We start from the raw sequence: 27,193 nt of genomic DNA, 5'->3' as shown, positions 1-27,193 counted from the left end.
TACAAGTAGTAAACATTACATAGCAATGAATAAAGATTAAATGAAACTCAAATGATGGTTCTTCAATAATAAGACAAGTGTCAGTGTTAGGTTTAATGTTTCACTAAGTTTCACATTACGTTACTGAAGGCTTAGACTGAAGGTGTACCGTGTTGTAAGCTCTCCAGACAGGTGAACAGGACGAGTGTGAGATGTTTAAATAGAAATATTTTCACAAGACTTTTTTTTTTTTTGCAGCGTTTTTAATACTCACACTCTTCTAAGAAACAGCAGATAGTTAATTTACTCCCAAATGAAAACTGGTAGTGCGGCAGCAGACGAGTGCGTTTGACGAATTCTGCGTGCAAAACGCTCCACAAAACGGAGGCAGAGTCGGTGCATAAAAACGGATCTTCCCTCACAGCCCCACGTCAGGGTGACGTCCTTGTTCCTGCTCATAAATAAGTTCAGTAAACAGTTTGTTCTGTAACAGTTAACACTACATTCAAACCAGAAACTCCACCGGTGCGCCATTTCAAGACCAGCTGTGGCATTAAATAGGTTCATACACTTAAAAATAAACTTATAAGACCCCATGAAACATCAACTGCTATTGCTTACATTAGATGACAGGACTAAGTGAGAGCTCAGCCAAAATCTAAACATTTGACCGTTAGTTAGAAGCCACTGGACGTCCTCTGGGACTGGAGTATACTGGATTTAACTAAGAAGGCATTGTAGTTATTTCTCAGGATTATCTCAAGTCTATGGTATGTAAATGATACTATCATTACAACACAGACTACTCTGCTTTTAGTTGAGACATTTGACTGGACCAAAGTGGACGAGCTGCAGATGCCAGATAAACGTCTCCGTCTCCTGAAAGCGTCAGGACAAAGAAAAACCAAAGTGTTAGACTGTGTAAGCTGCCTCAGACGTTAAACAGGACGGGCATGTGTGGTCTTAGCTCAGATTTTAAGCCTGGTCAGTTTATTTCACGGAGTTTGGGATGGTGGTGTAAGTTTTTAGTTTCCATGTTCCCATTCAATGAGCCTACAGAGAGTATTTACGTCTTTGTTTTCTTTGCCCACAGCGTTGCACAAAGAGGGAAAGATGATGATGAGAAGGGCTTAAAGCCGCAGTGTCGTCTTAAAAGTTTTGATGCTTGGAAGTTGTGAGAGAACCGGTGGAGAGAGCTCAGCGGCTGGGGTTTGGGGTCAGTCGTTAGGGGAGAGTCAGTAAGGACGGAGGGAGGTGACACTTAGGCTACGTCCAGGACACCAGCAGCCACCAGCTGTCTGGAGAGCCAATCCAACCCCTCGTGGAGGCCCATCCCGCTGCGGGCATCGCAGCCCTGAATGTGCCAGCTCCTCCCACAGCACAGCTTGTGTAGGCTCAGCAGCTCCGTCATCTCCTCCACGGACACGGCGCCAGGCACATCCTGCGAAGTAAACAACAAGCAAACCGGGCTCAGAAAAAAGAAGGTACGCGTCTCTAACCCACGATGTTGTGTCTGTCCCACGGTTATGGGATATTGTTCCAGTACCTGTTTGTTTGCAAAGATGAGCAACAAGGCGTCTCTCAGCTCCTTCTCCGTCAGTAGTTTGGCCAGTTCACTGTGAGCCTCCATGAGTCTGTCTCTGTGGCAGCTGTCAATCACGAACACCACCGCTGCGCGCACACACACACACACACACAAAGATTAAGGAACAGAAGTTCATCTTTAACCACAACCCAGTGTAAAAGATGTCAAATATATTTCAATCACTTTGCTGAAAACTAAAAGTAATGAGTCAAACTCGCAGTTTGTCAGTGTAACATTTAGACAACAGCATAAAACAGTATGTTCTAGTGTGTAAAGCACAGGCAATACCTTGAGTGTTCAGATAGTAGTGTTTCCAGAGGGGTCTGAGCTTATGTTTTCCACCCACGTCCCAGATGGTGAATTTCAGGTTCTTATATTCAACTGTCTCCACATTGAAACCTTGAAAAAAAAAAGGATGGAAAAAATCATGTGTTTGGAGACAATACTGCAGAGGAAGTGAGCTGATGTTCGTTATACAGCAGATGCACGCACCGATAGTTGGGATAGGCTGCATGAACTCGTCTTGTTTCAGCTTGAAGAGGATGGTGGTTTTTCCAGCTCCATCGAGCCCGAGGGTCACGACACGGATCTCCATCTTTGGACCGATGTGGACCCGGTTGTCCTGAAAACACAGACACAAACACATTTTGACTGGCAAGCTCGAGCCTTTTACATTTTCCATGATATTTCGGCCGATCAATGCAAATGTCCATGCAAATTGCGAGAGCGAGTCAGCGTGTACCTTAGTGAAGGTGACGGGGATGCCAGCGTCCAGCTGAATGTGATCCGCCAGCTCAGTGAACTGGTGCTGCTGCTTCTGTAGGGTCTCCAGCAAACAGTTGATCTCTTGCTTTGCCAGCACAACTCTGCAGTCATCCTACAACAGGAAAGAGAGGACAAACCTCAGGCCTAACGCTGTGCTGCATGTGCGTCAGCCTGAGTCTTACCTCGGTGTTTACCATGCTTCCTACCTGCTGAAGTGTTTTCTCACAGTGCAGGCAGGCGGTGGAGACCTGAGACAGCAGGATGGTCATGTCCTCCTGCTGCTGCCTCAGCCAGATCAGCCTCTCCCTGACATGAGCGTCCACCACGCTCAGCGCCATCTCCTCCTGCCGACACAGAGTCTCGTGGAGGTCTGCGAAGTAAGCCCGGACACAGGAGCGTGCGCTCTCTGCTGTGCCAGGGACCTGACGGGGACACAGAGACGACGTCAACGCCAGAAGAAAAGTACAATCATTCATGTTTGAGAAAGAGGTCCTGCGTTACATCTTACATGTTCAGTGTGTGCCATGCCAACTCCGTCCTCTACTATTTGCTCTCCGCCTTCTATTTGCTGCACGATGCCCACCAGCTTCCTGGAGTACTCGGACACCTCGTCTGTGAAGGTGCGGATGCAGTGGGCCATGTCCAAAATGGACGCGCGGATCTGGTTAGCTTCAGTCTCAAGAACAGCGTGCTGACAAAGAGGAAAGTTGGGAAATACATGAGGATGTCTCTGGATGAGGACATGTGATATTAGATCATGTAGGTTTTTTACTACCTTATGTCCCTGGTGCTTGCCGTACTCCTTACACACACAGCACATGAGGGGCCCAGACTGACAGGCCTCCTCCAGGCAGACAAACTCGATGGCGTGCACCTGATGCTGCGGACACAGGGTCTTCTCATGAGGCTTGTCAGCCAGCGGCACCCGACGGTGTTTGGCCAGAGTGCGCGTGGAGTGGGTGAGCTGGGAGCACTCGGCACACAGGTGGGTGGCGCACACAGTGCAGTACATGGAGGCTGTATGACTTTCATCCTCGTCACACCGTATTATGCACTGGTTGAAAAGAAGAATTGTGAATGAAAGGTGAAGCCTTTGGCCCCGTGGGGCCAAACAGCTTTCACAGCCTTTTGTAAAACAGCGGAGAGGTAGCTTGCTTACTTCTCCCATGCCTTTCAGAGCATCCTCCGCCATTCCCGACTGGTTGGTGGCTCCATTCTGGAGCCGCTCCAGGAGTTCAAGCAGAGCAAAGTTCTTCTTTAGACCCCAAACTCCAGAGTCCCCTAAGAAGATGTTTAAAAAAAAAACATTTGTAAGACAGCAATGAATGAAAATCTTCTAAAACTGTGCTGGTAACACCATGATTCGACTGGGTCAATATATATATGGACAGTTCAGACAGGACGTTCCTTCAGTAACAGAGATCCTCTTCCTCACCCAGCTCAGTGACCTGTCTGTCGAAGGGGCAGCGGACTGCTCTGCCATGGAGGGGCAACCGGGTAAGACAGTCATGGCACACTGTGTGACCGCAGAGCAAAAGACGAGGAACCTTGTCCCCTTGGAGGGAGAAGACGTCCTCACACACACCGCACTCCAGCACCTGTAAATGAATACGGATCTTGATTAAAATCCAGATGTGTATCAGTCGCTGCTGCAGAGACGGTGGTTTACTGGGGGAGGGAATTCACTCATATCTCGGTTAACCGTCCTTGGTTTCTGCTCCTGTCTGTGATCTTGCAGGACAGCATGTCACTGTTTTAGGAGACGCAGATTCTAACTCGCATACACACTGTGCACAGAGACTTTTAAAACTGATCACGTTGCTAAGGAGAGGAGCTGCAGCGAGACGGTTTGTGCAGGAGCCAGCTAGCGATGTTAAAACCCCCCTGCGCTGCTGGCGTGCTGCAGGCTCAAACAGCAGCCCTGCGATTTTACGCAAATCAAACCAAGCTAATTCTAAAATACGTGAGCAGTAATCTTAATTATGAAATCCATGAGCAGTAAAGCTTCTTGTGGGCGAGTGTTTGGCATCCGCCAACGCCAACGCAGCAACGTTCACCCAAAATCAGAAGCCACGAAGGCAGCCTGCTGTCGACCCTTCGTGCCAAGAAAAAAAAAACAACAACAACAACAACGCAGCCACTGCGAACATCATCGATCTGTGGATTGGAGACAACGTTACCACCTTCACCGTGTTTCCACTAGCTCCCCTCCCGTGTCGGATGCAGGGCTCCATCGTCGCTACGGCGCCCTGCTTGTTTATTCCTGCTGCAGCAGCGGCCATTCTCGGACGACAGCGCAGAGGACTGTGCAGGTGTGAGAGGACAATCCCGCAAGGACTTCCGGTTTCGCTCTTTTAGCACCATTAGCATACAATACGGTTCTGTCGTCTAGCTTCCTGCGTAGAAATAAAGTGAACTTCATTGTAGCGTGTCATATGTTTTAGTATATTAACATGATGCGGATAGTGTAAAATACACTTTGCCAGAAATATTGCGATTTCAGATGCGCTCTTCTTTGATGCGCATGCGTAATGCAGAACAGTCGTTTTTTTCCCTGGCTAATTCTTTTAGCGCCCAAAATTCTAGCAACGTTAATTTAATTGCGTAAAAACAAAACAAAAAAAAAAACCTACATACATTTTCTTGTATCGGTGCCAAGTCCACTGTCTTATTAAGCGTGTGAAGTCTCCCCGTCTTTACTGACTACAAATCCCATAAGACAGCACGGTTTGTCTTGTGGTGATGACGTCTTATTGGCGCGCCTCGTCTGCCAGAAGCAGCAGAGTTAGCGTTTATCACCGCCACAGTTTAACGGTAGGTGCTTTTTGAATTTAGGCATTTTCGGTTTTGTTTTTAATAATTTCACGTCAGTTGCTGATGTGTGTTATAATATTTGGAGAAGAGGCGGAAATAAATGACCCGTGTTTTCATTCTGGGCGGGCAACTCACCGTTTTTAACATTCACAGCTTCGTTTATGCGTGATTTTTTATTTTTACCGTACCGTATTTATGCTCGTGTGTAATAACCGTCCCTGATGTCCCCAGGTGTCCGTCACTGATGTCTCAACCGCCACAACAAACGCTGCCCTCCGCCCCAGACTCGCCTGCACTGGTGGTCACCTCCAACGTGCAGAAATATGCTATTAAGAAGAAAAAGGTGCTCAGCGCTGAAGAAACTGAGCTGTTTGAACTAACCCAGGCCGCAGGCATCACTGTTGACCAGGAGGTCTTCAAGTGAGTGCACCTGAAACCATTAGAAACCTGACTGAAGTGAACATGGGGCATTAAACAGGATGAAACGCTGTGTTCTGCTTTTAACGCTCCCCTTCTCGTCCTCTTAGGATCATAGTGGACCTGTTGAAGATGAACGTGGCTCCTCAGGCAGTCTTCCAGACTCTGAAGGCAATGTGTGCAGGCCAGAGAGTGGCTGAAAGCTGCGGCGGAGAGCCTTCCACTGCCTCCCACACCACGAGCATCGCCACAGCACCGACAGAGCCCAGAGGTGAGTGTCTGAAGACCGGACTGCGGCATGAACAGTGACAGTTAAATCGCTGAGTTACGAGGCTAGATTTCACACTCACACAGGTCTTTGCCTTTATCGTAGCAGATTAGACCTCAGCTCAGGTGCATAGCCCTGATCCAGGGTCATACACCCACACCACGTATCACAGTTCTGTATAAATATCTCCTAGAACGTGGATATTTTAGTCACAGATCTGCTCATATAAAGAGACGAATGTTGAAAATGCTCACTCACACAGTTTTTCTGGATTTCAGAATTTTTTTTTAGCTTCCTATAAATGTGAAAAACATTGTCATCCAGTAACAAGTAACAAAAATAAGATTTATAGCTATGGAGTGTGGTATATTTCATTAAATTCAATCTTAAGTATAACCAGAGAGGGCGTAGGTCACTCTAAACATCTGCGGGGGTGTAGCATTGGTGTACAAGACCACCATGTTTAGTTTAAATAAAAAATGAACATGTGACCTGCTCTGAGAATATCCCACCTGAAGCCTGATTTGTCTTCTCTGGATGATTTCAAAGGCCACGAGGTTTAAGTGTCATTATACTTCTTCTATATGGCTGAAACACCTTTGGATATGTGCTGGAGAGAGTGCGAATCTGGAGCCTTTTCTATTAAATGAAAGTGTAAAGAGCTCAAGGTCTGCAGAGCACAGGCTCCCAGCTTTTCATAACACAACACACAACACGGTAAAGGCCACAACTTTCAGAGTGTTTTAATCTTTTTTTTCTGACTGGCTTTACCGTTCAGTTTGCTTTGTAATTCTTCCTGTGCTCTTTCCTTCTCACTCTCCTTTTAAAGCATGTGAAATATTCACGTCTCCACTTCAGGACTGTACATACTGTAGTAGAGGTCCTTGTCCTGCACTCTATATCAGTAACTACAGTAACTACATTCCCTCTTCAGTTCACCCCATAATGAGCTTCTCCACTTAAATGGAGGTGAACTGAAGACCAAAGGTAAACAGTAGAGAGTCTGATAAGCTGATCTTCACTGTGTGCACACACTGTGCTTTCTAATTTCCTTTCTATCCCACATGAATTCTATTTTTTTCTGTCCCTCTTGTTTCCTGAAGAAGAGGATTCTTTGGTCTCTGGAAAGAGCCCTAAGCCTCCAGCAGCTCCCCCCTCAGCATCTGGCCCCAGAGCCACAAGGGTCAACACTAAGATTGTGGTCTACGGCCCTCAAGACTCTAGCTCTCCTCACTCTCAAGGTCCCCTCTGGTGCTCTGTGTCCCACACCTCCATCTGTCCGCGTGCTTGCCGTTTTTTATGAATATAAGTGTTATGTTTGCTTGCTTGGAATAGGAAGCAGGGTTGTGCTTAAACCACACGCTGTGCTTTCCCCATTTCATGACTATACAGAGTGGAAACTACGTGTGTGTGCATATGAGTGTGTGTGTGTGTTTACCTGCATGAATGTGAGGACTAGAAAGACAGAACATTTTCATCTGATCATTTGTGTGTTTTTACTGTGGCTGGAAAGTAAAAAAAAAAATCCTAAGTACTGATAATGTTTGATTCTTATAAGATGGAGTCAGAACTTTTTATTTTTCTATGATTTGAACTGATTTACAACTTGTTATGGTTTCCCCTCACCGAATACGCTGTGCCGACCGAGCGGGAAATATTGAACTCTATGCACATTTCAGCACAGTGGAGGAAAATATAATTCAAAGTGACCGAATTTCTGTGAAAGCAGAAAGAATTGGAATCATTTCCTCTTCTGTCGTATGTGAAATTCGTTTTTTTTTTTTTTTTCATTCATGTCTTTTCCTTGCCATCGCCATTTAAACTTTATTGAAAGTGCTGTGTGGAACGTGTGAAGCTACGATCGCAGTGACCCAACATTTGCCTCATCCTTTAACGTGGTATCTGTTCTTACCTTCTGTCAGCAGTGCGCAGTAAAGCTGGAGCGAGTCACAGTGAGAAGACCAGAGAGGTTTCCAGTCAGCGGGTGCAGCGGCAGCCCAGTGCCACTAGAGGGCAGAAGACCAAGAGCTCGGGCAGCAGTAGTTCCTCCTCTCAGATAAACTCCACATAAGACTCAGGTCAATGTCACACCGTTTGTAAATATGTACTTTTCTTTGCATATAATTTATCAGTATGTTTTACTGTGCAACCAAAACATGCAGAGAGGTTTTGGTTTTATTTGCCTTGGTTTTTAGAGAATCGAGTTGTATCACGGTGCTGAAAAATTAGATCTGATCGCTCTGGATAATCCACAGATCTCAGTGTGAACAGATGGTCAAAGGGACTATTTCTGCTTCGGCGAAGTTCCAATGAAAACCGTTCACGCTGAGGTCGGTGAAGATCAACCGATATCCGAAAGCCTCGGAAAATAAAATGAAAGCTACAGGCATGAAAACGTAGGTACCACAGACTTTCAGAAAATAGGGATTTTTTTTTTATTTGGGTAAACCCATTCTTTAAAGTTCTAACAGTGTAAGAAAGTCCTGGACGTCTCCTCATTCTTGTTGTGGCAGGTGTTACTGTAGGTGAGTGCAGTGTTTCGTCTGGCTGCTGTGTAACATTCAGCAGACTCACAGAACGGAAAGATTTTTACTGAAAAATTCAAATGTCTCTGTTCAACGTGCAACTTTTTATATTATGATTAATCATGAATAAACCCAATAACAACATACTTTCCAAATTAGTTTCCTGTAGTGAAGTTTTTGTCTTTTTTTAAATAATCAAAAGTTGAATTTTGTATTATTTATAGAATCCTGATCCAGCTGCTGAAGTATTACTCAGCAATACTTCGGCAGCTGAAGTATTACTCAGCAATCTTTCAAGGCACTACAACAGCAAAAGGCAAAGAAAGACTGGCTTCGTTGTCTCTTTGCTGGTTAGCGACAGTTACCTGCTCAGTCCTGCTCAGTACACTGGTAGTGTCTCTGTGTCTTCTTTGTCTGGCACTGAATGAGTACAGCTGTTATGTCTTTCTCTTCTTGAATGGCTGATAATATACTCAGAACCTTGAGGAATGCAGGTTACTCTGCGATGGAGATGAAACAGATTTTTAAGTGTCACTTTCAAGAATGCTCGCTGCTATTGATCTTACTCCAACTGTCATGGTCTTATTGATTTTCTTTTCTTCTGTGTCCCGTGATCGTGAGGAGGAGTGCAGGCTTAAGTATAAGGAGCAGATTTACACTCACCGAGCACTTTATGAGATGTTGAAAACCTTCCTGTGATATTCTCCTTCGTGTTGATCCGTCTGCTGTACGTTCATGCTGCCGGTCTCCTGTCTCCTCACCACATCCCAAAGGTTTTCTGTCGGATCCAGATCTGGAGACTTGGGGGTTGGGATTTTACGTGAACATTAACTGAAGCTCCTGCCATATGATTGGCTGATTGGTTAACTGCGTAAACAAGCAGGTGTACAGGTGTTCCAACCAAAGAGCTCGGTGAGTTGGCTCTGTTGCTCTGAGCCGTTTTACTTCTGTCACACGGGGGCAGTAGAAGCACACTGCAATTAAGGTTGTCACCCAACGTGCCCAAGGCTTTTTTCAGGCTTTTCAGAAATCCGGTTTGTATCGTGAACGGAAGTGAAAATGTTAAAGATATGCAGTTTGTATATTTTCATTGTGTGTATTTGAGACAAAGCATCCATTCATTCACAAGCAGGCTGGTCGTGTGTGTGTGTGTGTGTGTGTGTGTGTGTGTGTGTGTGTGTGTGTGTGTGTGTGTGTGTGTGAGGCAGGCAGGCTGCAGGGCTTTATGTAGCTGCAGGTCTTTTATGTGGCCGTTTGTCCTGTTTATATGTTCCTGCCTCTCCTCTCCTCTGCGCTCTGCATTGATGGCAGCGTGCCTGTAATTGATGGCACCATATTGCTGTGGTGTAGCAGGTTTAATGGGGCTTGACAGAGCAAGGGAAAGCAGCATGCAACCAGGGAGGGAACTTAACCCTTTCGCACACACCCCACCCTCCATCCGCGTCCCTTCCCGTTCTCCACTGCCGCCCTCGCCTGTTTTTCTGGTCTTCGTGCCCCCCCCCCGCCCCCCCCGCACATCAGTGCATGCAAACTCAAATGAGAATACAAATGGGCCCTCGGTGATTAGCTTGTTTACGATTCCTACTGTTATCAGTGGTCATGGTAATGGCATTTTGGTTCATGATCAAGGAAGCTCAGACACCCCTCTGACTCCACTTCCGAAAATAAATACTCGCCAGCTGCTGGTGCTCTCCTCTGTTTTGCTTGGAGGAACCTAAATGTGTTTGACAAAGGTAAACGGCTGGGAATTTATTCCTTCAAACTTGCTGCCAGGCCGTAGTTCCTGATGTGACCTGTAGGGGCCAGTGTGGATCCAGGCTACCGGCGTGGCCCTCCACTGCCTTGGATTTCCATAGGCATCCACTCCAGCTTTTTGGATGTGTTTATTTTGTTATGAGGGAATTTCATAGCCAGACTCTTCCATTAAATAGGGAGTGTTATCCTTCACTTCAGATGCACCGCACATGTGAATTTGTGCTCGCGCATGTACACACTATATGCACCATTAATCAATAGAGACGATGAAATGATGCTATTGTGTGTGAGGCAAGGCGAACAGCACATTGAAGAATGAGCTAGTCAAAGCTGTTGGCAAATCATTAATGTAAGGTGTTGGTCTAAACCAAGTTCTCACACTCTCTCTGTGCAAGCTGTTCCCAGGTGACAAAAAACTGGGGAGAGACACTATTTTAAGAGCTGATATCACACCTCTCTTTCTATTTTTTTTTTTTTTTTTTTTTTTTTTTTTTACCCCCATCACTTATATTCCCTCCTGAATCTCTTTCTCTGTGAGAGCACTCGGGTGGGGGTGTGGAGGAATATCACCCTGCTTTCCTTCTCTTCTCTCCATCTTTCCTCTTCCTCTCCGGTATTATCCGTTCCTCTGAACTCTCGCTCCACATTTCTCTCTAAATTTATAGGCCACTTTCCCTCACTTGTTGTCTCTCTACATTCACTCCCTCCTCTAACCCCGTCACTCTCCATCATCACACCGTCCTCCTACTCCCCCCCTCAACCCATACACCCACCCACCCGTCCACCGCCCCCCGCCATCGCCCTCCTCGCCAGGCTGGCTGCAGATTGGCTATTTCCTGCACGCGCCCAGTAGAGCCCTTATCAGAGGTAGAGTGCTGATTGTTGGTCTGTCTCTCAGGCTGACTGACAGTTCGGGCTGCGCTGCTGAAATGCCTGATTTGGTCAATGTTTGTCTGTGGGGCCTTATCTCCACACCTTATATTAACTGCCTTGACAGTATGTGCAGGCAGTCTCTCTCCATCTTGTTGCACCCCCACCACCACCACCACCTCCTCCTCCACCTCCTCCTCCTCCTCCTTCCAGCCTCTGTCTCTATCTCCATTCACTCTCTAGACTCTCTGCTTCACACCATAGTCTTTGAACCAGCAGCTAAACATTTTCCTGCTGATCGTCCTCTTCCATCATCCCTCCTCTTGTAGCTGGATCAGCATCTTGAACACCATAAATGTCACTTTATTTCTTATTTGTTATTTCTTCCAGAAGCACAAATGGAGCTGACATCTTTAAAGGGTCAGTTCAACTAAATTACAAAAAGACCCACATGCTGTTAGTGATGCTCTTTGTAACTGTGCGGATATTTTCGGTTTTCTGGTTTATCATCTAAATCACCTCTGAGATTTCTGCAGCAAAATTACTTCAGTTGTGTTTGTTAAAGCACTGATGGATAATATTTGAAAGAATGACTCCGTTACTCTGGATAATCCGCAGACTTTTCTGGAACAGAACAGAACAGCTTCCTACCAAAGAAGAAGTCCTTATGAAAACCGTGGGTTCTTTGAATAACAAGGTTTTTTGTGCTGTGAGCGAGGCTGAAGCCAGAATTTTAGAAATACATGATTTGAAATCTCCCCACAATGAAAGTTTAAAAATGTTATCATTATTGAAGTTTTTCATATTTTATTTATTCAGTTAGACGTTTCAATGACTTTTTATTTAAACGGATCGGGGAAATTCCTCTGGAAATCGCTGAGTGTAAACGCCACACAGCTAACCTTACTTAAACTAAAATAACAAGTAGCTGTGTCACTGTGTTTCCTGCAGTTAGCGTAATTAGATTTCATATTTCTCTCCAGGAAACTTCCTAGCAAATTATTAGGATTTTACACACATGTAAATGAAGCATGAGATGCTGAGAAACTATAAAATACATTGAGCAACGGAGAAGAAAGGTCTGAAAAAGGCAGTAAGTTGACCTTGAGTCACACAAATACCCTTACTGTTCTGTTTCCCAATATGAAGGCCTGTTTGAAAGGAAAAAGCTGAATGTACTGAAATACTGAATCCTTTGTTTATTTATTTTATAGGCCTAAAAGTTGTTGCTTATGATCCCTCTTCAGTGGTGACACATGGGCTTTGGCCTGAAAGCCACAGACAAGCTGGAGATGGATGGATGGAATAACTGAGCTGAGTTCATGTTATTATGATAGTGAAGTGGTGACGTTAGTTGTAGCAGTAGTTAAACCTAAACTGCTGCTGTTCTCTGGCCTCAGTGATCCGACAGTCAGTTAGAAAAACCCCAATCTGCATAGACACTAACTGTACTGACAAAGAGTTAATCCACACATACGTCGAGAATCAGAAAACCAAAAGCTCTTCCTGCTTTTTGTTAAGTAGCACTAATCGACAGAGACCGAGGAGGTAAACATGGCCTCTTAAACGTTATTTATTTATTCACTTCGTTAGCAAGAGGCTGTTCATTCCGTCTGTTAATGGCAGCTGTGGGAACGAATAGAGTTCACACTCACTTGGACCCCTATTGTGTGGCAGGCTGTCAGGTTACACACACAGCCGCAGCCACACACACACAAACAGTCGTACACAAACGGAGACACACTCTGCACAGCTGCCTGCGAGTTGCGTCTTAGATGAATTGTTTTCTGCGTTTACTGTAGTTGAGGATTAGTGTAGAAAGGTGCCTCTGTGTCGAACACTTATGTAAGAGCCATGTAAGGTGAGACATGGCTGTTTAACTGGCTGGCTTACATCAAATATCAGAGTTTCTTTCACAAAATAATGTTCCCATTCATTGATTTGGCCTTTGTTTTGTTTTTGTTTTTCCTTTTCTGCACAGTTTGGACCTTCAGCAAGTCTTCCTGTGATCTTTGCTGGTTCCTCCACCTGCTGCCTGTGAGAATCATTCAAAAATTAAATAGAAAACAAAATCAGTTGCAACGTGTTTAGTGCAACTAAGTACATTTACTCAAGTACTGATCTTAAGTACAGTTTTGACATACTTGTACTGTAGTGGTGTTTCCAGCTCAACCACATCTCAGAGGGAAATATTGTAGTTTTTACTCTACTTCATTTATTCAACAGCTTTAGTAACTCATCACTTTACAGATTAAGCTTCACATAAAAAAAAAAATGTGACGAGCTCATAAAATATGATGTACTTTCATAGGTGAAGCTACCGCACAGTTTAAACCTCACACATGGTGGGTGTTTAAAGAAATTGAATTTACATAATGTGTAACTGAGCCATTAACTCATTAAAAAAAGAAAATTTTGAGAATTTATTTGGGTTTCATGTCAAAATTTTCAGAGCATATTAAAGGAGCGTTGTGGTGGCTCCTCAGTCTTCACCTCAGTCTTTCTAAAACCCTGGCCGTGGCCCTGACATGCTGCTGCTTAGGGGTTTGCAGTGTACTGGATGAAGTCCATTTGAAGTGTATTGTTACTCCATGAAGAATAAGTGTGAGAGCTGCTTAAAGAAGGAGAAGTAACAATCACTGCGCTGTGGATTATGAGCTGCTAATTGTCGACAAAAGAATAAACAGGGAAGAAAAAAGGAGTTTAATCATTTCCCAATTAAGACACTTCCAGAGGTGTTTTGTGTGCATGTTGCATTCCTTTTAATTAAGGCAGAGACAGAGGTTACTAGTCTATCTTTGTCTCAGTTGTATTTCATGAATTTCCTATTCTGTGTATTTCAACTGTGAAGATTTTAATTGCCTTTAATTATACGTATTTAATTAATACACCTTCCGTTTACAGTTTGCGAACTTTTAAACCTGTTGAGTTCGAATTGTTTTCTGACTTGTTTCTTTAATACGTTTGCTTGTTTGCTTGTGGGATGCACATCAGTAGGAGCGGCAGAACAAACAGCAATTAGGAGCTATATATAAGTTTTCTTTTTTATACATTTGTTCTCTGTTATGCTCATTTTTAATTGTTTGTTGATTGAGAACTGTCCCTGAAAGATTTCTCTTCTTTTTTTTGGTGCTATGATTCAACCTTGCATGCATCTATTCATAGAATCATGTGAGCTTGCACTGGTGAGTGAATGCATGTATGCAGGTATTAGCTTCTCTGGGTCTGTGCACGGCTGCTGATAAAGAAGGCAGTGGTCATGCAGGACAGTATCTCCCTGAGGAATCCATTATATGTCAGTGGTGTTATGTCATGTCCTGTCGCCACCCTGACTCCCTGACACAATACCAGCATGAGTATTTTGCAAGTGTAAAGACAGATTATGCAGGGGGTTTTTTTTTCCCTCACATGCGTCTACCCTAGTTTGTCCATGCATACATGCATGTGACGTGCACAGGATCAGGGTTATGTATACTGTATATCGTCCTGTGCATGTGTTGGCCGTGCACCCCAACAGACTGCTGTCTGCTTGCCCATTGTGTTGGCTCCTCACACACTGGTGCACTGGAAATATGCCAACAGCTACCCCCCATTGTACCCACTCTGAAAAGAATGAAAGGGCTCTCTCTCAGACACACATAAGCAGGCGCATTCACTTGTCTATCAAACCACATGGCAAAAGCCATACAATTACCCTATAACATGATGGGTATTTACATACATTGCTGATCCTGTTAAGGTTAATGCCATTTTCATTCAGCTCTTTTTGTGCCTCAGCGATCTGAACATGTCCATGTCGGTGCACCTGAATTTGAGAGTTTGCAATTAATTTGAGACTTGACAGTTTATTAATGAAGGTTGTGGCATCCTGGTGTCTCAGCAGGCTATAGGCTGAACAGTGTATCTGCAGTGGTATGGTTCTGAATCAGGCCTGGGACCTTTAATGCAAGTCATCCTCTGATCTCTCATGGTTCTTTCTACTACTTCTATAAAAAAACAACAAAAAAAAAAAATTTAAATGTTCACCCAAATGACAAAAAACTCACTTATAGTGTTATCTAGTTGTGCAGGTCTCCAGGTTTGGAGATATCTGTCTCTGAGATTTCTGCCTTTACCCCCCAATACAACTGACGTGAATGGAATTTAATTTGTCTCTGTCAAAGACGCAAAAATTTATCATAAAATCTACAAAAAAAAAACGTGTTTTTCCAGAAACAGTATCCATGTCTGGAGATGAACTGTTGCTACCTGGTGACATGAAAATCGTTGACAGTGGATTATCCAGAGGAAATGGGACACTTTTTCTGGAGTAATGTGTTATTATTGAATTTCACATTTCTTCATGGAAAATTTTGTTTTTTATTGCAGTATCACAAATGCAACTCCAATCTCCTCCACTCTCCTGTCCTGTATTGTATTGTGTTGTATTATATTGTGAACAGCCTGCATGGGTAGATACCGTTAGAGGTGAGTTTTATTTTTTTGTCATTGGGGTCAACTAAGGGGGGAGCTGTAGGTTTCAGCAGTGAGGATCACTTCCGCGTTCAACAAGCTGCAGTTCCTCGGCTGCCTCTGGGGGCTGGCTCCAGAAGTGAGCAGTTCTCCATTGACTCCCATGTTAAAATAGCCAACTTTACAGCCTAAAAAAAACATGAGTGAATTTTTTCTACCACAACCGTTTTAGTGTTATTTAGGCTTAAAATTTACACAAGTTGACAGCTCCATAGTCAGGCACTGGCAGTTAGCTCTTTGCTAAAGCATCGGCTGGGCTAGGCGGCTACATCCAGAAGCCTCCGGCTACCTTCAGCGGTTGACAGGGTCTGCAGTGTCCGTGTTTGTTTGCCAATGTTCGGATAGGTTTTTGTGACAGTATGGATTGTTGTAGTGTCGACTGTACTAACCGACCATGGAAGGAGTCTGTGTTGCAGTTTTTTCGGTAAGTAAATTTCTCACTATTTTACCTGGATGTTTGCGCTAATTAGCATGTATTAGCATATTTTGCCGCTAGCTTATGACTTGCTGATACAGATAGAGGACCGGAGCAGCTAATGTTAGGAACGCTGTTGCGGTGTGTTCCGTGCTCTCAGAGTCCGTTTATTGCGGGAATACTAGGCTACAATTTTATTTGGTCTCATTTTTCTGTTTAAAAAGTCCGACATTGCATGGACAGAGCAGCTCCGTCAGGAAGCGGCTGCTGTTGTTTGTGTGCTGCTGTAACTGTTAGTCGATAGTGGATGGAGGCAGCGGTGAAAGCCGGTAAATATTAAATATTGCTCCGAGCTAAGTGGCCGGGTTCTCGGCCGGCTGACCCGTAGAGCAACCGCCTCTCCGCCAAATATGGAAAGTACACTCCCACTAAAATCCAAGATGGCGCAGCTCCAATGTCCATGGTTTGGTCACAAAACCGACTCCCCGAAACCAGTGGGTGACGTCACGGGTGCTACGTCCATGTCTTCTACAGTCTGTGGGGTGAACTGACCCTTCAAGGCGTGTACACTTGGTTTGATAGTGTTTGTGTGTGTGTAGTGGTGGTGCTGGTTGTGTTTCAAGGCGTCCCTTGTTTTTAAAATTTTCTTTTTTTTAAATCTTAGAAATTAAAAACCAGATGTCACTTCATCTCGGTCTCCTCCTCTCGCGCTCGTCTCCCTCTTACATTTTTCGATTTCTCCTCCCATCTCCTCTGACTTTCCTTTTCTTTTTTAAAACCTCCTTCCCTCCTGTCTCTTGCAGCCCGCAAGCACCCTCTCACTCCCTCTAGCTCTGCCCCCCCCCCTTATTCCTTCCCTCCTCCCTCAATACACTATCCCCCATCACCCCCCCCCACACTCCCCCACCCTCCCACTCCCTCTCTCCCTCTCGCTTTTCCCCTGGCAGGCTAGTGATTGACACTTACAAATTACCCGGCGGCAGTGGCATTGTGTGTGACCCCTCTCTCTCATCTCCAGCCCGCTGCCGTTTTGTCATCTAATTACTGTGAATCCCCGGCCTGCTCCCCACTGCTGCATTTTTAATATGCCTGCCTACCCCCCTCCTCACTTTCTCTCTTGCTCTCTCTCCCTTACACACACACACACACGATCCCCCTCTTCCATTCACCTGCAGCCTACTTTACCTGCTTCTCTGTCCAATACTTGGAGTGCAACCATCGTCTCTATATCCTCCTGTGCACCCTCCGAGTGTTTTCTCTCCACCGCCTCCATTATCACACCATCACCTCTCCTGCCTCCTCTCTCTGCTCTCCTCCTCTCTGTGGAGTGTCACTCCATCCCACACGTGGACCAATCCATGTCAATCTCTGTGTTTGCATTCCAGTTTTCAGTAGTATCATTAAAGTGTTTGGTAAACATGTTGTTTGGTTCACATGATCAATATGTGCTAATGAGTGCGCGGTGGTTTCTGAGCTGTTGCAGCAGTTTTGAGGATTTTGTCTTCCTGCCTCTTTTTTTTCGGCTCATAATTGTATTATGTTTTCATTTGTACATATTATTTAGTGAACTGTAGTTCATTATATGTATGTGCAGTGCAAAACATCTCTAATTCGTTTTTCACTACAGTTCTATATGCTATTATACTTTGTAATACTGCTATAGTCAAAAAGGGAAAAAAAAACAGAGCATTTCATCCTAATTAATTTCAGCACAATGTACAGTTTCTAATTGGGCATGATTAATGTCTGTTTGCAGACGCTGCTTATTGTGTTTGCTATAATAAATTTGAATTCTGTGGTATGAACAAGTGCAGAAAATCAACGCAAGACATTCTCTTACCTCAAGGTGACGAATATAAGGACTGAATGACATCTCAATAGTCTTTATTGAGAAAAAAAAATAGATAAAGTTGTTGGAAAATGCAATGTAGAATAAAGAATTACACAAAACACTACAAAGAGTGTATAACATTCAATGCTCTGATATACCGTCCTCCCACAGCCAGGCAGTGTATGGGCATAGATAAAGATTTTTTCCATGCAAACACAAGTAGAACCGATGCTGGAAGTTTTAACAGTTTCAGTATGACAGGGTGCAAATGCCCACTGACACATAACACCCACAATTCCTCTCATACCTGGGCCTCACATAGAGTTTCTACCTGTTCCTGTGTGTGTGTGTGTGTGTGTGTGTGTGTGTGTTGTCGTCCATGGCTCAGCTGCCCACAGCCAGAATGAGCTCCCCCGCCGATCCCCATCTTCCAGCTAGAAATCAGCAGAGCATGGCAGACTGCTGCTACAGCACAGCTCCAGAGGAAGGAGGGAAGTGAGAGAGAGAGAGGGAGAAAGAAAGAAAGAAAGAGTAGAAGGAGATAAAGACAAATAGAAAAAGAGGAGAAGGATGGTTGAAGAGCTAGAATTCATTTTAAGTGTTTTTTTTTTTCGTCTTTGGTTGCATAGTTCTGCAGATCAGAAAGTTTTATTTAGAGTACAGCCGATGACAGATGCCTCACAGTGTCGCTGAAACAGACGTGGAAGCAGCCAGGCCAGGCAGGGGCAGACCTGCCCCTCCACCTTCTGATGTAGCTCCAGGGCGTGGTAGGATTTAGCATGGCCTCATTACCTTGTCATGAGTTTGGAGAAATATGGGCCTCCTGAGAGAGGTTCAGGGACGTGGACTGATGGAAAGAGAGAGGGAAGGGTGGCTGACAGCAGTCGCATGGAGAATGCAAAAAAAATAGGGATGGAGGAGGTGGGATGAATGAGGGAAAAAAAAAAGGAGGGAGGAAAAAGAGAGGTAAGAGAAGGAGGGTAATTGAGAGAGAAAGGGAGGAGAGATGTTGGCAGAGCTGGAGAAATAGAAGGTGGGGAGGGATGAATGGTGGGGAGTGGCGAAACTAATGGTCCTGCCTGGAGAGATAGTAGTCAATCAATCATCTTTAAACAAAAGCAGCGGGCCCAGGGGAATATTTAAGAAGTGCTTATTTAATTAAAAGTCCCTTTGCTCATATTTATGGGCCATCCTTCCTTCAAATATTAACCTTCCAGGTCCTGCGAGGCTTCGGACGATCCAGCCCTGCGTCTTGGACTGGATTACCTGGACGGGGCCACAGAGCTCACCTCGGAGAGGAAGTACACTACGTCATTCACATCAAGACACTCTGATCTCCACTTCTTCACCCTAACATAAGGTATACATCTATTATTTGTCAGAGGAAAAACACAGTCTGTGTATACAAGAGCGGATTAGTCTCAGGCAGCAGTGGAAGCAGTCTCATTACTGGACTACCACACTATGGCGCTGTACCTAATTTTAAGGAAGTGATTCCATCAGTATTTAATTCAGTTGCATGTCTCAGAGCATCGGAGGACTCCTGTGCTAATATCAGTCCCTCCCAAAGTGATCGTCTTGTTGACTCAGGCTCAGTTCTAATGACACTTGACTCTATTGCCCCACTAAAAAAAAAAAAAAAAAAAATTTAGTAAAACATCTTAAAATGGTTTAACTCCCAAACCCACAAATTAAAGTAAATCCACCGAACTGGAAGAGTCTCTTCTGACAAGAAGAAGTCTTGAAGCGTATAGTTCGGCCCTCTGTAATGCCCGAGCAGCCTATTACTCTTCATTAATAGAGGAAAATAAAAACAGCCTCAGGTTTCTTTTCAGAGCCTTGGTCAGGCGGGCGGAGAGTCATAGCTCTATTGATCCAGGTCTTCCTGTAGCTCTCAGTAGTGACGGCGTCATGAGCTTCTTTAATGACGAAATTTGAAGACAAAACTCGTCACCTCCACCTCCTGCCCTCAGCCTGCACCGATTTACCCTCAAACACAGGAGCCTTGGAAACAGTTGTAAAGTTGTAAGTTGTAAATCGACCTTCAACTATTTCTCCTTCTAAACCATCGACCTGCCTCTGAGACCTGATCTCAGCTCGGCTCCTTCAGGAAGTTGTACCCTTAGTTAGCAATTCTTTATTAGATATATGGATCATATACTATGTACCACAGTCTTTTAAAGTAGCTGTAGTTAAACCTCTTCTTAAAAAGACTTTCAGAGCCATCACTAATATTATTAAACTGCTTTTACAGGTTAAATAATCGGACTTCTATGTGAACGGCTGATAGAGCCCCCCGTGAAATTATTATTAACTACATCTACTGTAACAGATAAATGTAGTGCTGTAAACTGACGTTGACACTCAGATATAATGGAGTAGAAGCTCAAAGCAGCGCATGATTTTACTTAAGTACATTAAAATACTGTGACTTTCCACTGGCCTAGGAAATACTGACTTCAAGTGCAAAGTTGTGTTTTTAATTTCTCTCTGTTGTGTGCCACTAAGTAATTTTGTTTTATTTTCCAACAGTTACAACATACAGTGTGTCTTTAACTATATTTAGGCTCTCGCCTGCTATTCCAGCTTTAAAGAGAGTCACCTGGTGATTACTCAAACAATATTAAGATCACTCAGCCAGGTGGAAAGGTGTAAATATGCCTCATTTCCCCAAAATCGTTATAAACATGTGACATATCACACTGTGGTATTCACTGATCATCTCCTCTGTGTTCTCACATTGGCTCTAAATCAGCGTTCCTCTGTTCCTGCGCCCTTCATCTGCTCTCCGCCTCACTTCAGCTGATGCTCGGAGCTGACATCAACCGGAGGAGCGGGTTTCTTCTCTCCGACATCAGACACGTTCTCACACGTTCACGCACATCTTCAGACTGCGGGGACTATCAACACTTCACAGTGTTCTCAGTTTCTAATGAGAATGAGATCACAGGTAATGTTCACTTAAGACCTTCAAAAACACTCCACTTTACATAACTGTTTTACCAGGCGGTGCTCACTTTGTGGGAGCTCCTCACGATGTTTAAGCTCTTGTGAGCGTTTGTTTATTACGTTTGGGGATACTTACACACAGCTCCTGCATTGCTTTGACTCATACTTACATGTTTGTCATTTTTCTGCCTTGAATCTGTTCATCAGTTTGAAATTTTCAGCATTTTAACACCAGAGAGAAATGGGAGTAAAAGTTTGGGTTTTTTTTTTTTTCAGCGTATGAAAGTCACAACCTTCATAAATATAAAAGTCTGCTGACTACTTGTATGTGAAAACCAAATGGCAGACAAACATTATTAGAGACTGGATGAACGTGGAGTATTTACCCGTTAAAGAGCCAGAGATTTCTTTCATTGTTGTTTTTGTGGAGTTGATAGAGACCAAAAACACTTTGGTCAGGACACCAGAAAAAATTACTGCAAATGAAGGACAATGATAAAATCATCAAAAATGACTGGGTGATAAAATGTCAAAATTGCTTCAGAGGTGGCAAAAAGATCAGTTACTGCAGCTTTCAGTATTAAAGAGGCGTTACTTAAAGAAAACAGTAGAAAAAGTGAAATGAAAAGTAAAACAACAACAACACAAAGCACTTCTCCTGTTAGTGTGGAAGTGCATGTGGGCATCAGGAGGTGGAGGTGAGGATCATGCCATCACTGGGGGACCAGAGAGAAAAAATTTGGCAGAGCGATGTGTTCTCACAGGAGAGGACAGGACAGTGGACCAACAACGCGCGGCAGGAGCTGCCTGGAGTTGCAGGCGTTTTGTGTCCTGAGTGTTTTGACTTGTGATGTGAGCAGGGACTGTGAGTGCAGCGGCTACATGGGAGAATCTAGGGGAAGCTGAAGACCCAGTACTGCAAATCCAGAATTCACCTCATGCAGCTTGTTGTTGGGCTTGATTTCTGGGAAACAGCAGCTGAAGAAACAATCTCACTGTAACTAGCCCAGAGAAATACTTTATCCCATTAATTGTATAGAATTATAATTAAGATCTGCATCATATGGGACATAAAAACACAATCTACTAAAGATTTAATGAGACGTCTTTATGAGAGACTCATGATGAGTTTTGAAAACATGTACAACTACTGACCAATTTGAAACTTGTGTGAAAAACCTGTCTGAAACTCACATGTATTAATAGTTTTCTCTCTCTCTCTTTCTTCAGGCATCAGGCAGGTCGCACCTTGGCTCCGAGAGCTGAAGTCATCACAGGCAGTTCCCAGGATTCCTCACCAGGCGCTGGCTCCAGAAACACTCAGGCAGCACCGAGGTTAGTGACAACACCTGAACATTCGTCCTGAATGTCAAAATAACTGTTTCCTCACAAAGTCAAGGTCGTAAATTTCTCCTCTGTGAATTCTGGCAGCAACATTAGAAATAAGTTTTCAAGTGAAGCTTAAAGAAAAGAATATTGTGTCCAGTATGTTCTTTGATCGACAAAAATACAAACCACTGTTTCTGTTGAAATTAATACGCATGTTCCATTTATAAAAACCTAAGAACAGCCACTTACCTTCAGTGGCCTCGGCTGAAGTTAAAATAGCTGGATGTTGTCGTGTTTCTCTTCAGCTCAGCTTCACAGTTTCAGACGTATTGATTCCTCTGGTGATTTTCATGCGTTGGTTTTGGATTGCGCTGCTTTGTCGGGTGTATCTAATATTTTGCCCAACTTAAATAACTCAGACACACCTTTTATATATGAAAGGCAATCCCCTTTAAATCATCTGCATCTTGTTCAAAATACAAATGCAACAACTAATGCAATAACTAATTAAGAAAACATAGTCTACTTATGTTACTGCTGTTGTGGTGCTTTGGCTCGCGGCACATTTCAGAACTGGTGTGAGATTATTTGTTTAGCCTTCTGTCTGTTGTAGAGCTTCGACAGAGAAAACACTGAACTCTCTGAAATCTCTGCTATTTCTATGAGAATCTTCCTCCAAACAATCAAAACATTAAATAAAAAAATCTTGGTGCTTTAAACTATGGAACAGGTTATATATATCACATTTATCAGGATAAAACTCCTGTACAAAAAAAATGACAGTTGATTGAACTGTCTTGTCTTGGGCTTTATTTTTACTGTATTTTTTAAATATCAGTTTTTATTTCTTTTTTATTTCCCTGCTCATATTGTCAGTAAATTCTAAGTATTTGATACTGCGCCGTTGTTACTTCCAAATATATATTAAAAATATAACCTGTTTAACTCAAATGTAAACATATACCACCAGCTCTTGTTTTGAAACAATAAGACGGCTGCAGCTTTCAGTGGCACGCCGTCCTACTGCTTTGGCAACAGGCAAAATATGAATTATGGCACAAAGAAGCAGTTTTTATGAAAACATCCAGATGTTCGGTTTGTTCTTTCCTCGGCTGGAGAGGAAATGCATTTAACACAGTTACATACTCTGTGCTCTGTTTGTGCTCGTGTTGCATTATGTATGTGAGGGAGAGGGGACATTCAAGTGGGTAGCACTGGAAAAAATATCTAAAGGATAAAGTGCAAGGGGAGAGAGGAAAGGGGGGAGGAGAGGGGGAAGAGAGGGGTGTATGTGTGTGTGTGTGTGTGTGTATGAGTATTTGTGAGGGAAGGACAGACAAACAGACCGAGGGAGAGAGCGGGAGAGGGAGAGAGAGAGAGAGAGAGAGGTTATTGCTGGAAAGCGTGAAGACAATAATGCAAACTGACACTTTAGAAATGAGATGCCGGTTGCCTTGGCAACAGGCCCTGGGCTAGGGGCTACCGCGAAGGGGTGAGGATGGGTGAGGGTGAGCGAGTGCGGGTGAGAAGGGCTGAGATAGTGAGTAAATTATGTTTGATTAGAAGCGCAATCATTTGAAAAGAGCAGAGAAAAGCCTGTGGTGACGCATCCAGAAACGAGCGAGAGGACAGGAATGTGCCTGTGCATGGAGACGGCTGCAAACCGCTGCAGGAAGCTGCTCCAACTGGACAGATGTGGCTCTCAGGGTTGTTGTTGTTTTTTTTTTTTTGTCGTCACTGGTGATGTTTACCTTAAGAACCACCGCAGCTTGTTTCAGGCCACAGAAAACAAACAGTGTGCGGTTTAATTGTGTTCTGTGTGGCACTGTGCTGCTCAGTATTTAGTTTATAAGCAGCACATAAACATGTCATAAATGACTTGTAACACATTGTATTATAACATTTCACATGATGATTTTTTTACTATTACAACTCTGCTTTTGTATATTGTCATCAATTATCTGTTTTATCCAGCATCTTCCTCTTATTGGTGATCACAGGAGAAGTACACATTTACGTCTGCTTACAACTACATTATAATGTGCTATAAATCATTTATAAGTAAGTGTAAGTGTTCATCTGCTGTAAGGAAATCATAATGGGAGGGTACAGGACAGTATTACCCAAACTTCAGAAGAGGATCAGGCTGGTATTCTTTTCCATTTTTCTATTTTTCATTAGTTCTCACTGAGGATGTGAATCTTTCGAAGCAGCTCACAAATATACACTTTCAGTTTTTAAAAAAGTGGGTCTGTCGTTTCCTAAAATTCCTGGACCCTGTCGTTTTTGGCAAATGTTACTCAAACAGGAGTAAGATGTGTTTTTGTCTGTTATTCTGCTGTTTTCAGCTTGAGGATTTGGTGCAGTTGCGAGTATTTTATGCCACATCACTGATGTGTTTTAATAGCTTTTGGATGGCACGGAGAAATATGTTATATGAGGCTTTGGATGCAAATGATACTTCTTAGTAGGATCTTGGACTTTTTTATTTTATTTGATATGGAACAGCCTCTAAACTGGGTCTTCTCTGGTCCTTCAACACTTCCAGTTGTGCTGCAGTGGTTTGAGGAAGGAGGAAGGAGGAATGCAAAACGACAAATGAGGTGATGTGTATGAGTGTGCTGCAGTCAGTTCACAGGCTCCTTTCTGCACATCAGCAACCAGTAATGGTGTTACACAGTCTTATATACGTTCATTTTAAACAACCGCACAGTGCTGCACATGTGATATGTGGCCTGAGCGTAGGACATTTTTAATTTAGACAGTATGTGCTACTTTTCAAGCAGCACAATGATGCTGTTGTCATCGTTTTTCAGCTTTATGCAACACAAGTCAACCAAAATGAGCCGCCAGTCGATTTAGTTCTCTAACCTTTCATAAAAGATGAATATAAACAGCTCCTGGTTCTTTACTGCTCTGTCATGTTAGTTGCCGTCCATGCTGGATCAGTGTTTACAGATGAACATTTGTCAGGGCTGTGTTAATACAGATCTGAAGATGCACGATCCCAAGAAAGCAAAGTAAAACCAACATCTTTACTGTTCTGGTTCACTCTCACCGCCCTCATCAGAGCTGTTTCCAGCTGTGGCAGGCAGCTGTTCTCCGATAAACCCGCTGTACACTACCTGACCAGCATCAAACAGCAGAGAGACGCGGTTAGAGACCAGCTGGTGAACGTAGTAAAGCACTGAGCAGCTAAAAAGTCAAATATTTCCCTCAGGAGATGGTAGAGACCAAAACAGAGCTAAAAGGAGAGAGAATATTAGGCTTCTATTCATCAGGTGGACTGATGTCGCTTTGTATTTGCTGGATGTGTAAATAAGCCACTGTTTGTTTACAAGTTCACCAGCTCCTTGTTTTTTTGGACGTCTGGCGTCTGTCCTGCCGCTAACATGTGATATCTGACCTCTGTAATAACAGTCAGAGCTGAATCTGTCTCCTGAAAGTTCAGAGTCATGTTATTCCAGCTGCAGCTCTCACACAGGTTACAGGTGGAAAGGTAAACAATTAGCCACGCTGCTGCTACTGGCACTTTTAAAATACTAATCTACCGGTACAGTTGGAACGAACAGTAGTGTGAAACACGTCTCTACATGCGATAGGCACACTGCAAACTGTCAAACTGGCAAGCGATGTGTGAACAGTTTGCAGGCGTGCACTGTAAGACAAGTAATTATGCACCAGTCCAGGAGGCCGCCATCATTACGCACCTGGTCCATTTAGAGCGCCGATAGCGTGTTAGCATTGTGCTGTTTACTCCACAATCAACAATCTAACTACAGGGGGACAAAAGAGAGACAAAACAAAAGGTTTACACAAACACCATCGGCTGCATGACAGTTTAAGTCTGTGCAACATGTTACTGAGTCCGACTCCACCTGGCTTCCTGTGGCAAGGACGTGCAGTTCAGAGGCAATGACAAATTTTAGCCTGCGGAGGAGAGCACACGTAACCGCTGCTGGATCTCCTCACCTTTGATTTCTGCGTGGAAACCCTTTAAAATCCCACTCAAAGTGCAGTTAAAGGAGAGCTGCTGTCACTTCAATTAAAATGTGCAAATAACCCCCCACTGAAGTAAACCTAAAGCAAACTTATGAAATATCAAAATTCAGATTTTTTCAAGCACTGACATCACATTTTGAATATATTTGAAAGTAAATATTATTCTAATCATGTGTACAAAGTTTGTAATGAATTGTGCATTGCCTCCACCAGCACAGCACAGCACAGACGCACACACACATGCATGCCACATTGTAGTACACATATGTACACACACACACACACACAGACACACACAGGCACACACATATACACACAGAGGCAGCAGAATTGAATGCGATAGGGAAGTGAAAAATGATTAACCCGGGGTCAGCTCTCAGCCTCAATCTCGGCAGCGCTCAAAGAACATCCTCGCCTGATTTACACTCGTCATGTTCCACAGCACACATTTGCATATATTTATTAAATTCACCACGCGTTGGAGAATAAAATATAACAGGGCGGAGGGGGGGAGGAAGCGCGAGGAAAGGAGTGGAGGAGGGGAACGAGGGAGGGGGTTATTTAAAGGAGGCGTGTTTCTGATAGATTTGCCTTTCATTCATATTCATTTGCTTTCTCTTTCCCTCTCTCTCCCTCTCTCTCTCTCTCTCTCTCTCTCTCTCTCTCTCTCTGTGTTTTGTTCATTAGCATGGAGGTCAGTGCAGGCATCAGATGTGACTGCTCAACGCTTTAGGGAAAACATTGCTGTTGGTCAGCCTATTGAATTGACCTTGTTATCATCGTGACAGACTGTGTTATTTATCAGTTAGTTAGATAAGCCAGCGTGGAGGATGGTGATAGTCCACCACATGAAAATGAGTCTGGATACAGTGACAAACACAGCCCCCGGGGTGTTTTCACATGTGCTCACTAAACTCTGTTATCGTTGAGTGTGCCAAAAAGTGAAGCGAGAGAGAACGGGTTGTCTTTGAGGACGACTGGAAATATTTTTCAGTTCTCCTCAGCTCTAATGACATCTCTATTTTTCTTGTATATTTTTGGCAGCGTGGCTCTTGGGATATGATGTCGGTCTGTGGGTCAGTTGGCTGGTCCACCGCTGTGGTCCAGACGTGCCATTAAACCGGGTTCAGACATTCATGGACCCCAGAGGATTAATCCTAACGACTTTGGTGGTTCC

The 27,193-nt window shown here is 43.8% G+C and overlaps 2 protein-coding genes across 5 annotated transcripts; one reads left to right on the top strand and one right to left on the bottom strand.

Annotated features, from left to right (window-relative positions):
* Positions 1–149: 149 nt before the first annotated feature.
* Positions 150–4,784, bottom strand: trim23 (tripartite motif containing 23). The gene is made up of 11 exons (XM_041058549.1): positions 4,513–4,784; positions 3,765–3,927; positions 3,489–3,610; positions 3,105–3,383; positions 2,838–3,020; positions 2,536–2,751; positions 2,307–2,441; positions 2,057–2,186; positions 1,853–1,963; positions 1,526–1,650; positions 150–1,420 (listed from the first exon to the last, which is right to left on the bottom strand). The coding sequence occupies exons 1-11, from the start codon at positions 4,609–4,611 to the stop codon at positions 1,241–1,243; spliced, it is 1,743 nt and encodes a 580-aa protein (XP_040914483.1). The 5' UTR covers positions 4,612–4,784; the 3' UTR covers positions 150–1,240.
* On the top strand, positions 1,335–8,499 carry mzt2b (mitotic spindle organizing protein 2B). 4 transcript variants are annotated; one of them, XM_041058551.1, is made up of 5 exons: positions 1,335–1,463; positions 5,375–5,563; positions 5,671–5,831; positions 6,932–7,069; positions 7,754–8,499. In XM_041058551.1, the coding sequence occupies exons 2-5, from the start codon at positions 5,388–5,390 to the stop codon at positions 7,897–7,899; spliced, it is 621 nt and encodes a 206-aa protein (XP_040914485.1). In that variant the 5' UTR covers positions 1,335–1,463; positions 5,375–5,387; the 3' UTR covers positions 7,900–8,499. The 4 variants fall into 4 exon arrangements, with proteins under 4 accessions (XP_040914485.1, XP_040914484.1, XP_040914488.1 ...); XM_041058550.1 differs by lacking the exon at positions 1,335–1,463 and adding an exon at positions 5,070–5,143; XM_041058554.1 differs by lacking the exons at positions 1,335–1,463; positions 6,932–7,069 and having other exon boundaries at positions 5,185–5,563.
* The last annotated feature ends 18,694 nt before the right edge of the window (positions 8,500–27,193 follow it).

This window comes from Toxotes jaculatrix, chromosome 16 (assembly GCF_017976425.1).
Source record: "Toxotes jaculatrix isolate fToxJac2 chromosome 16, fToxJac2.pri, whole genome shotgun sequence".
Taxonomy (NCBI): domain Eukaryota; kingdom Metazoa; phylum Chordata; class Actinopteri; family Toxotidae; genus Toxotes; species Toxotes jaculatrix.
This window is presented reverse-complemented; position numbering and strand designations above follow the sequence as displayed.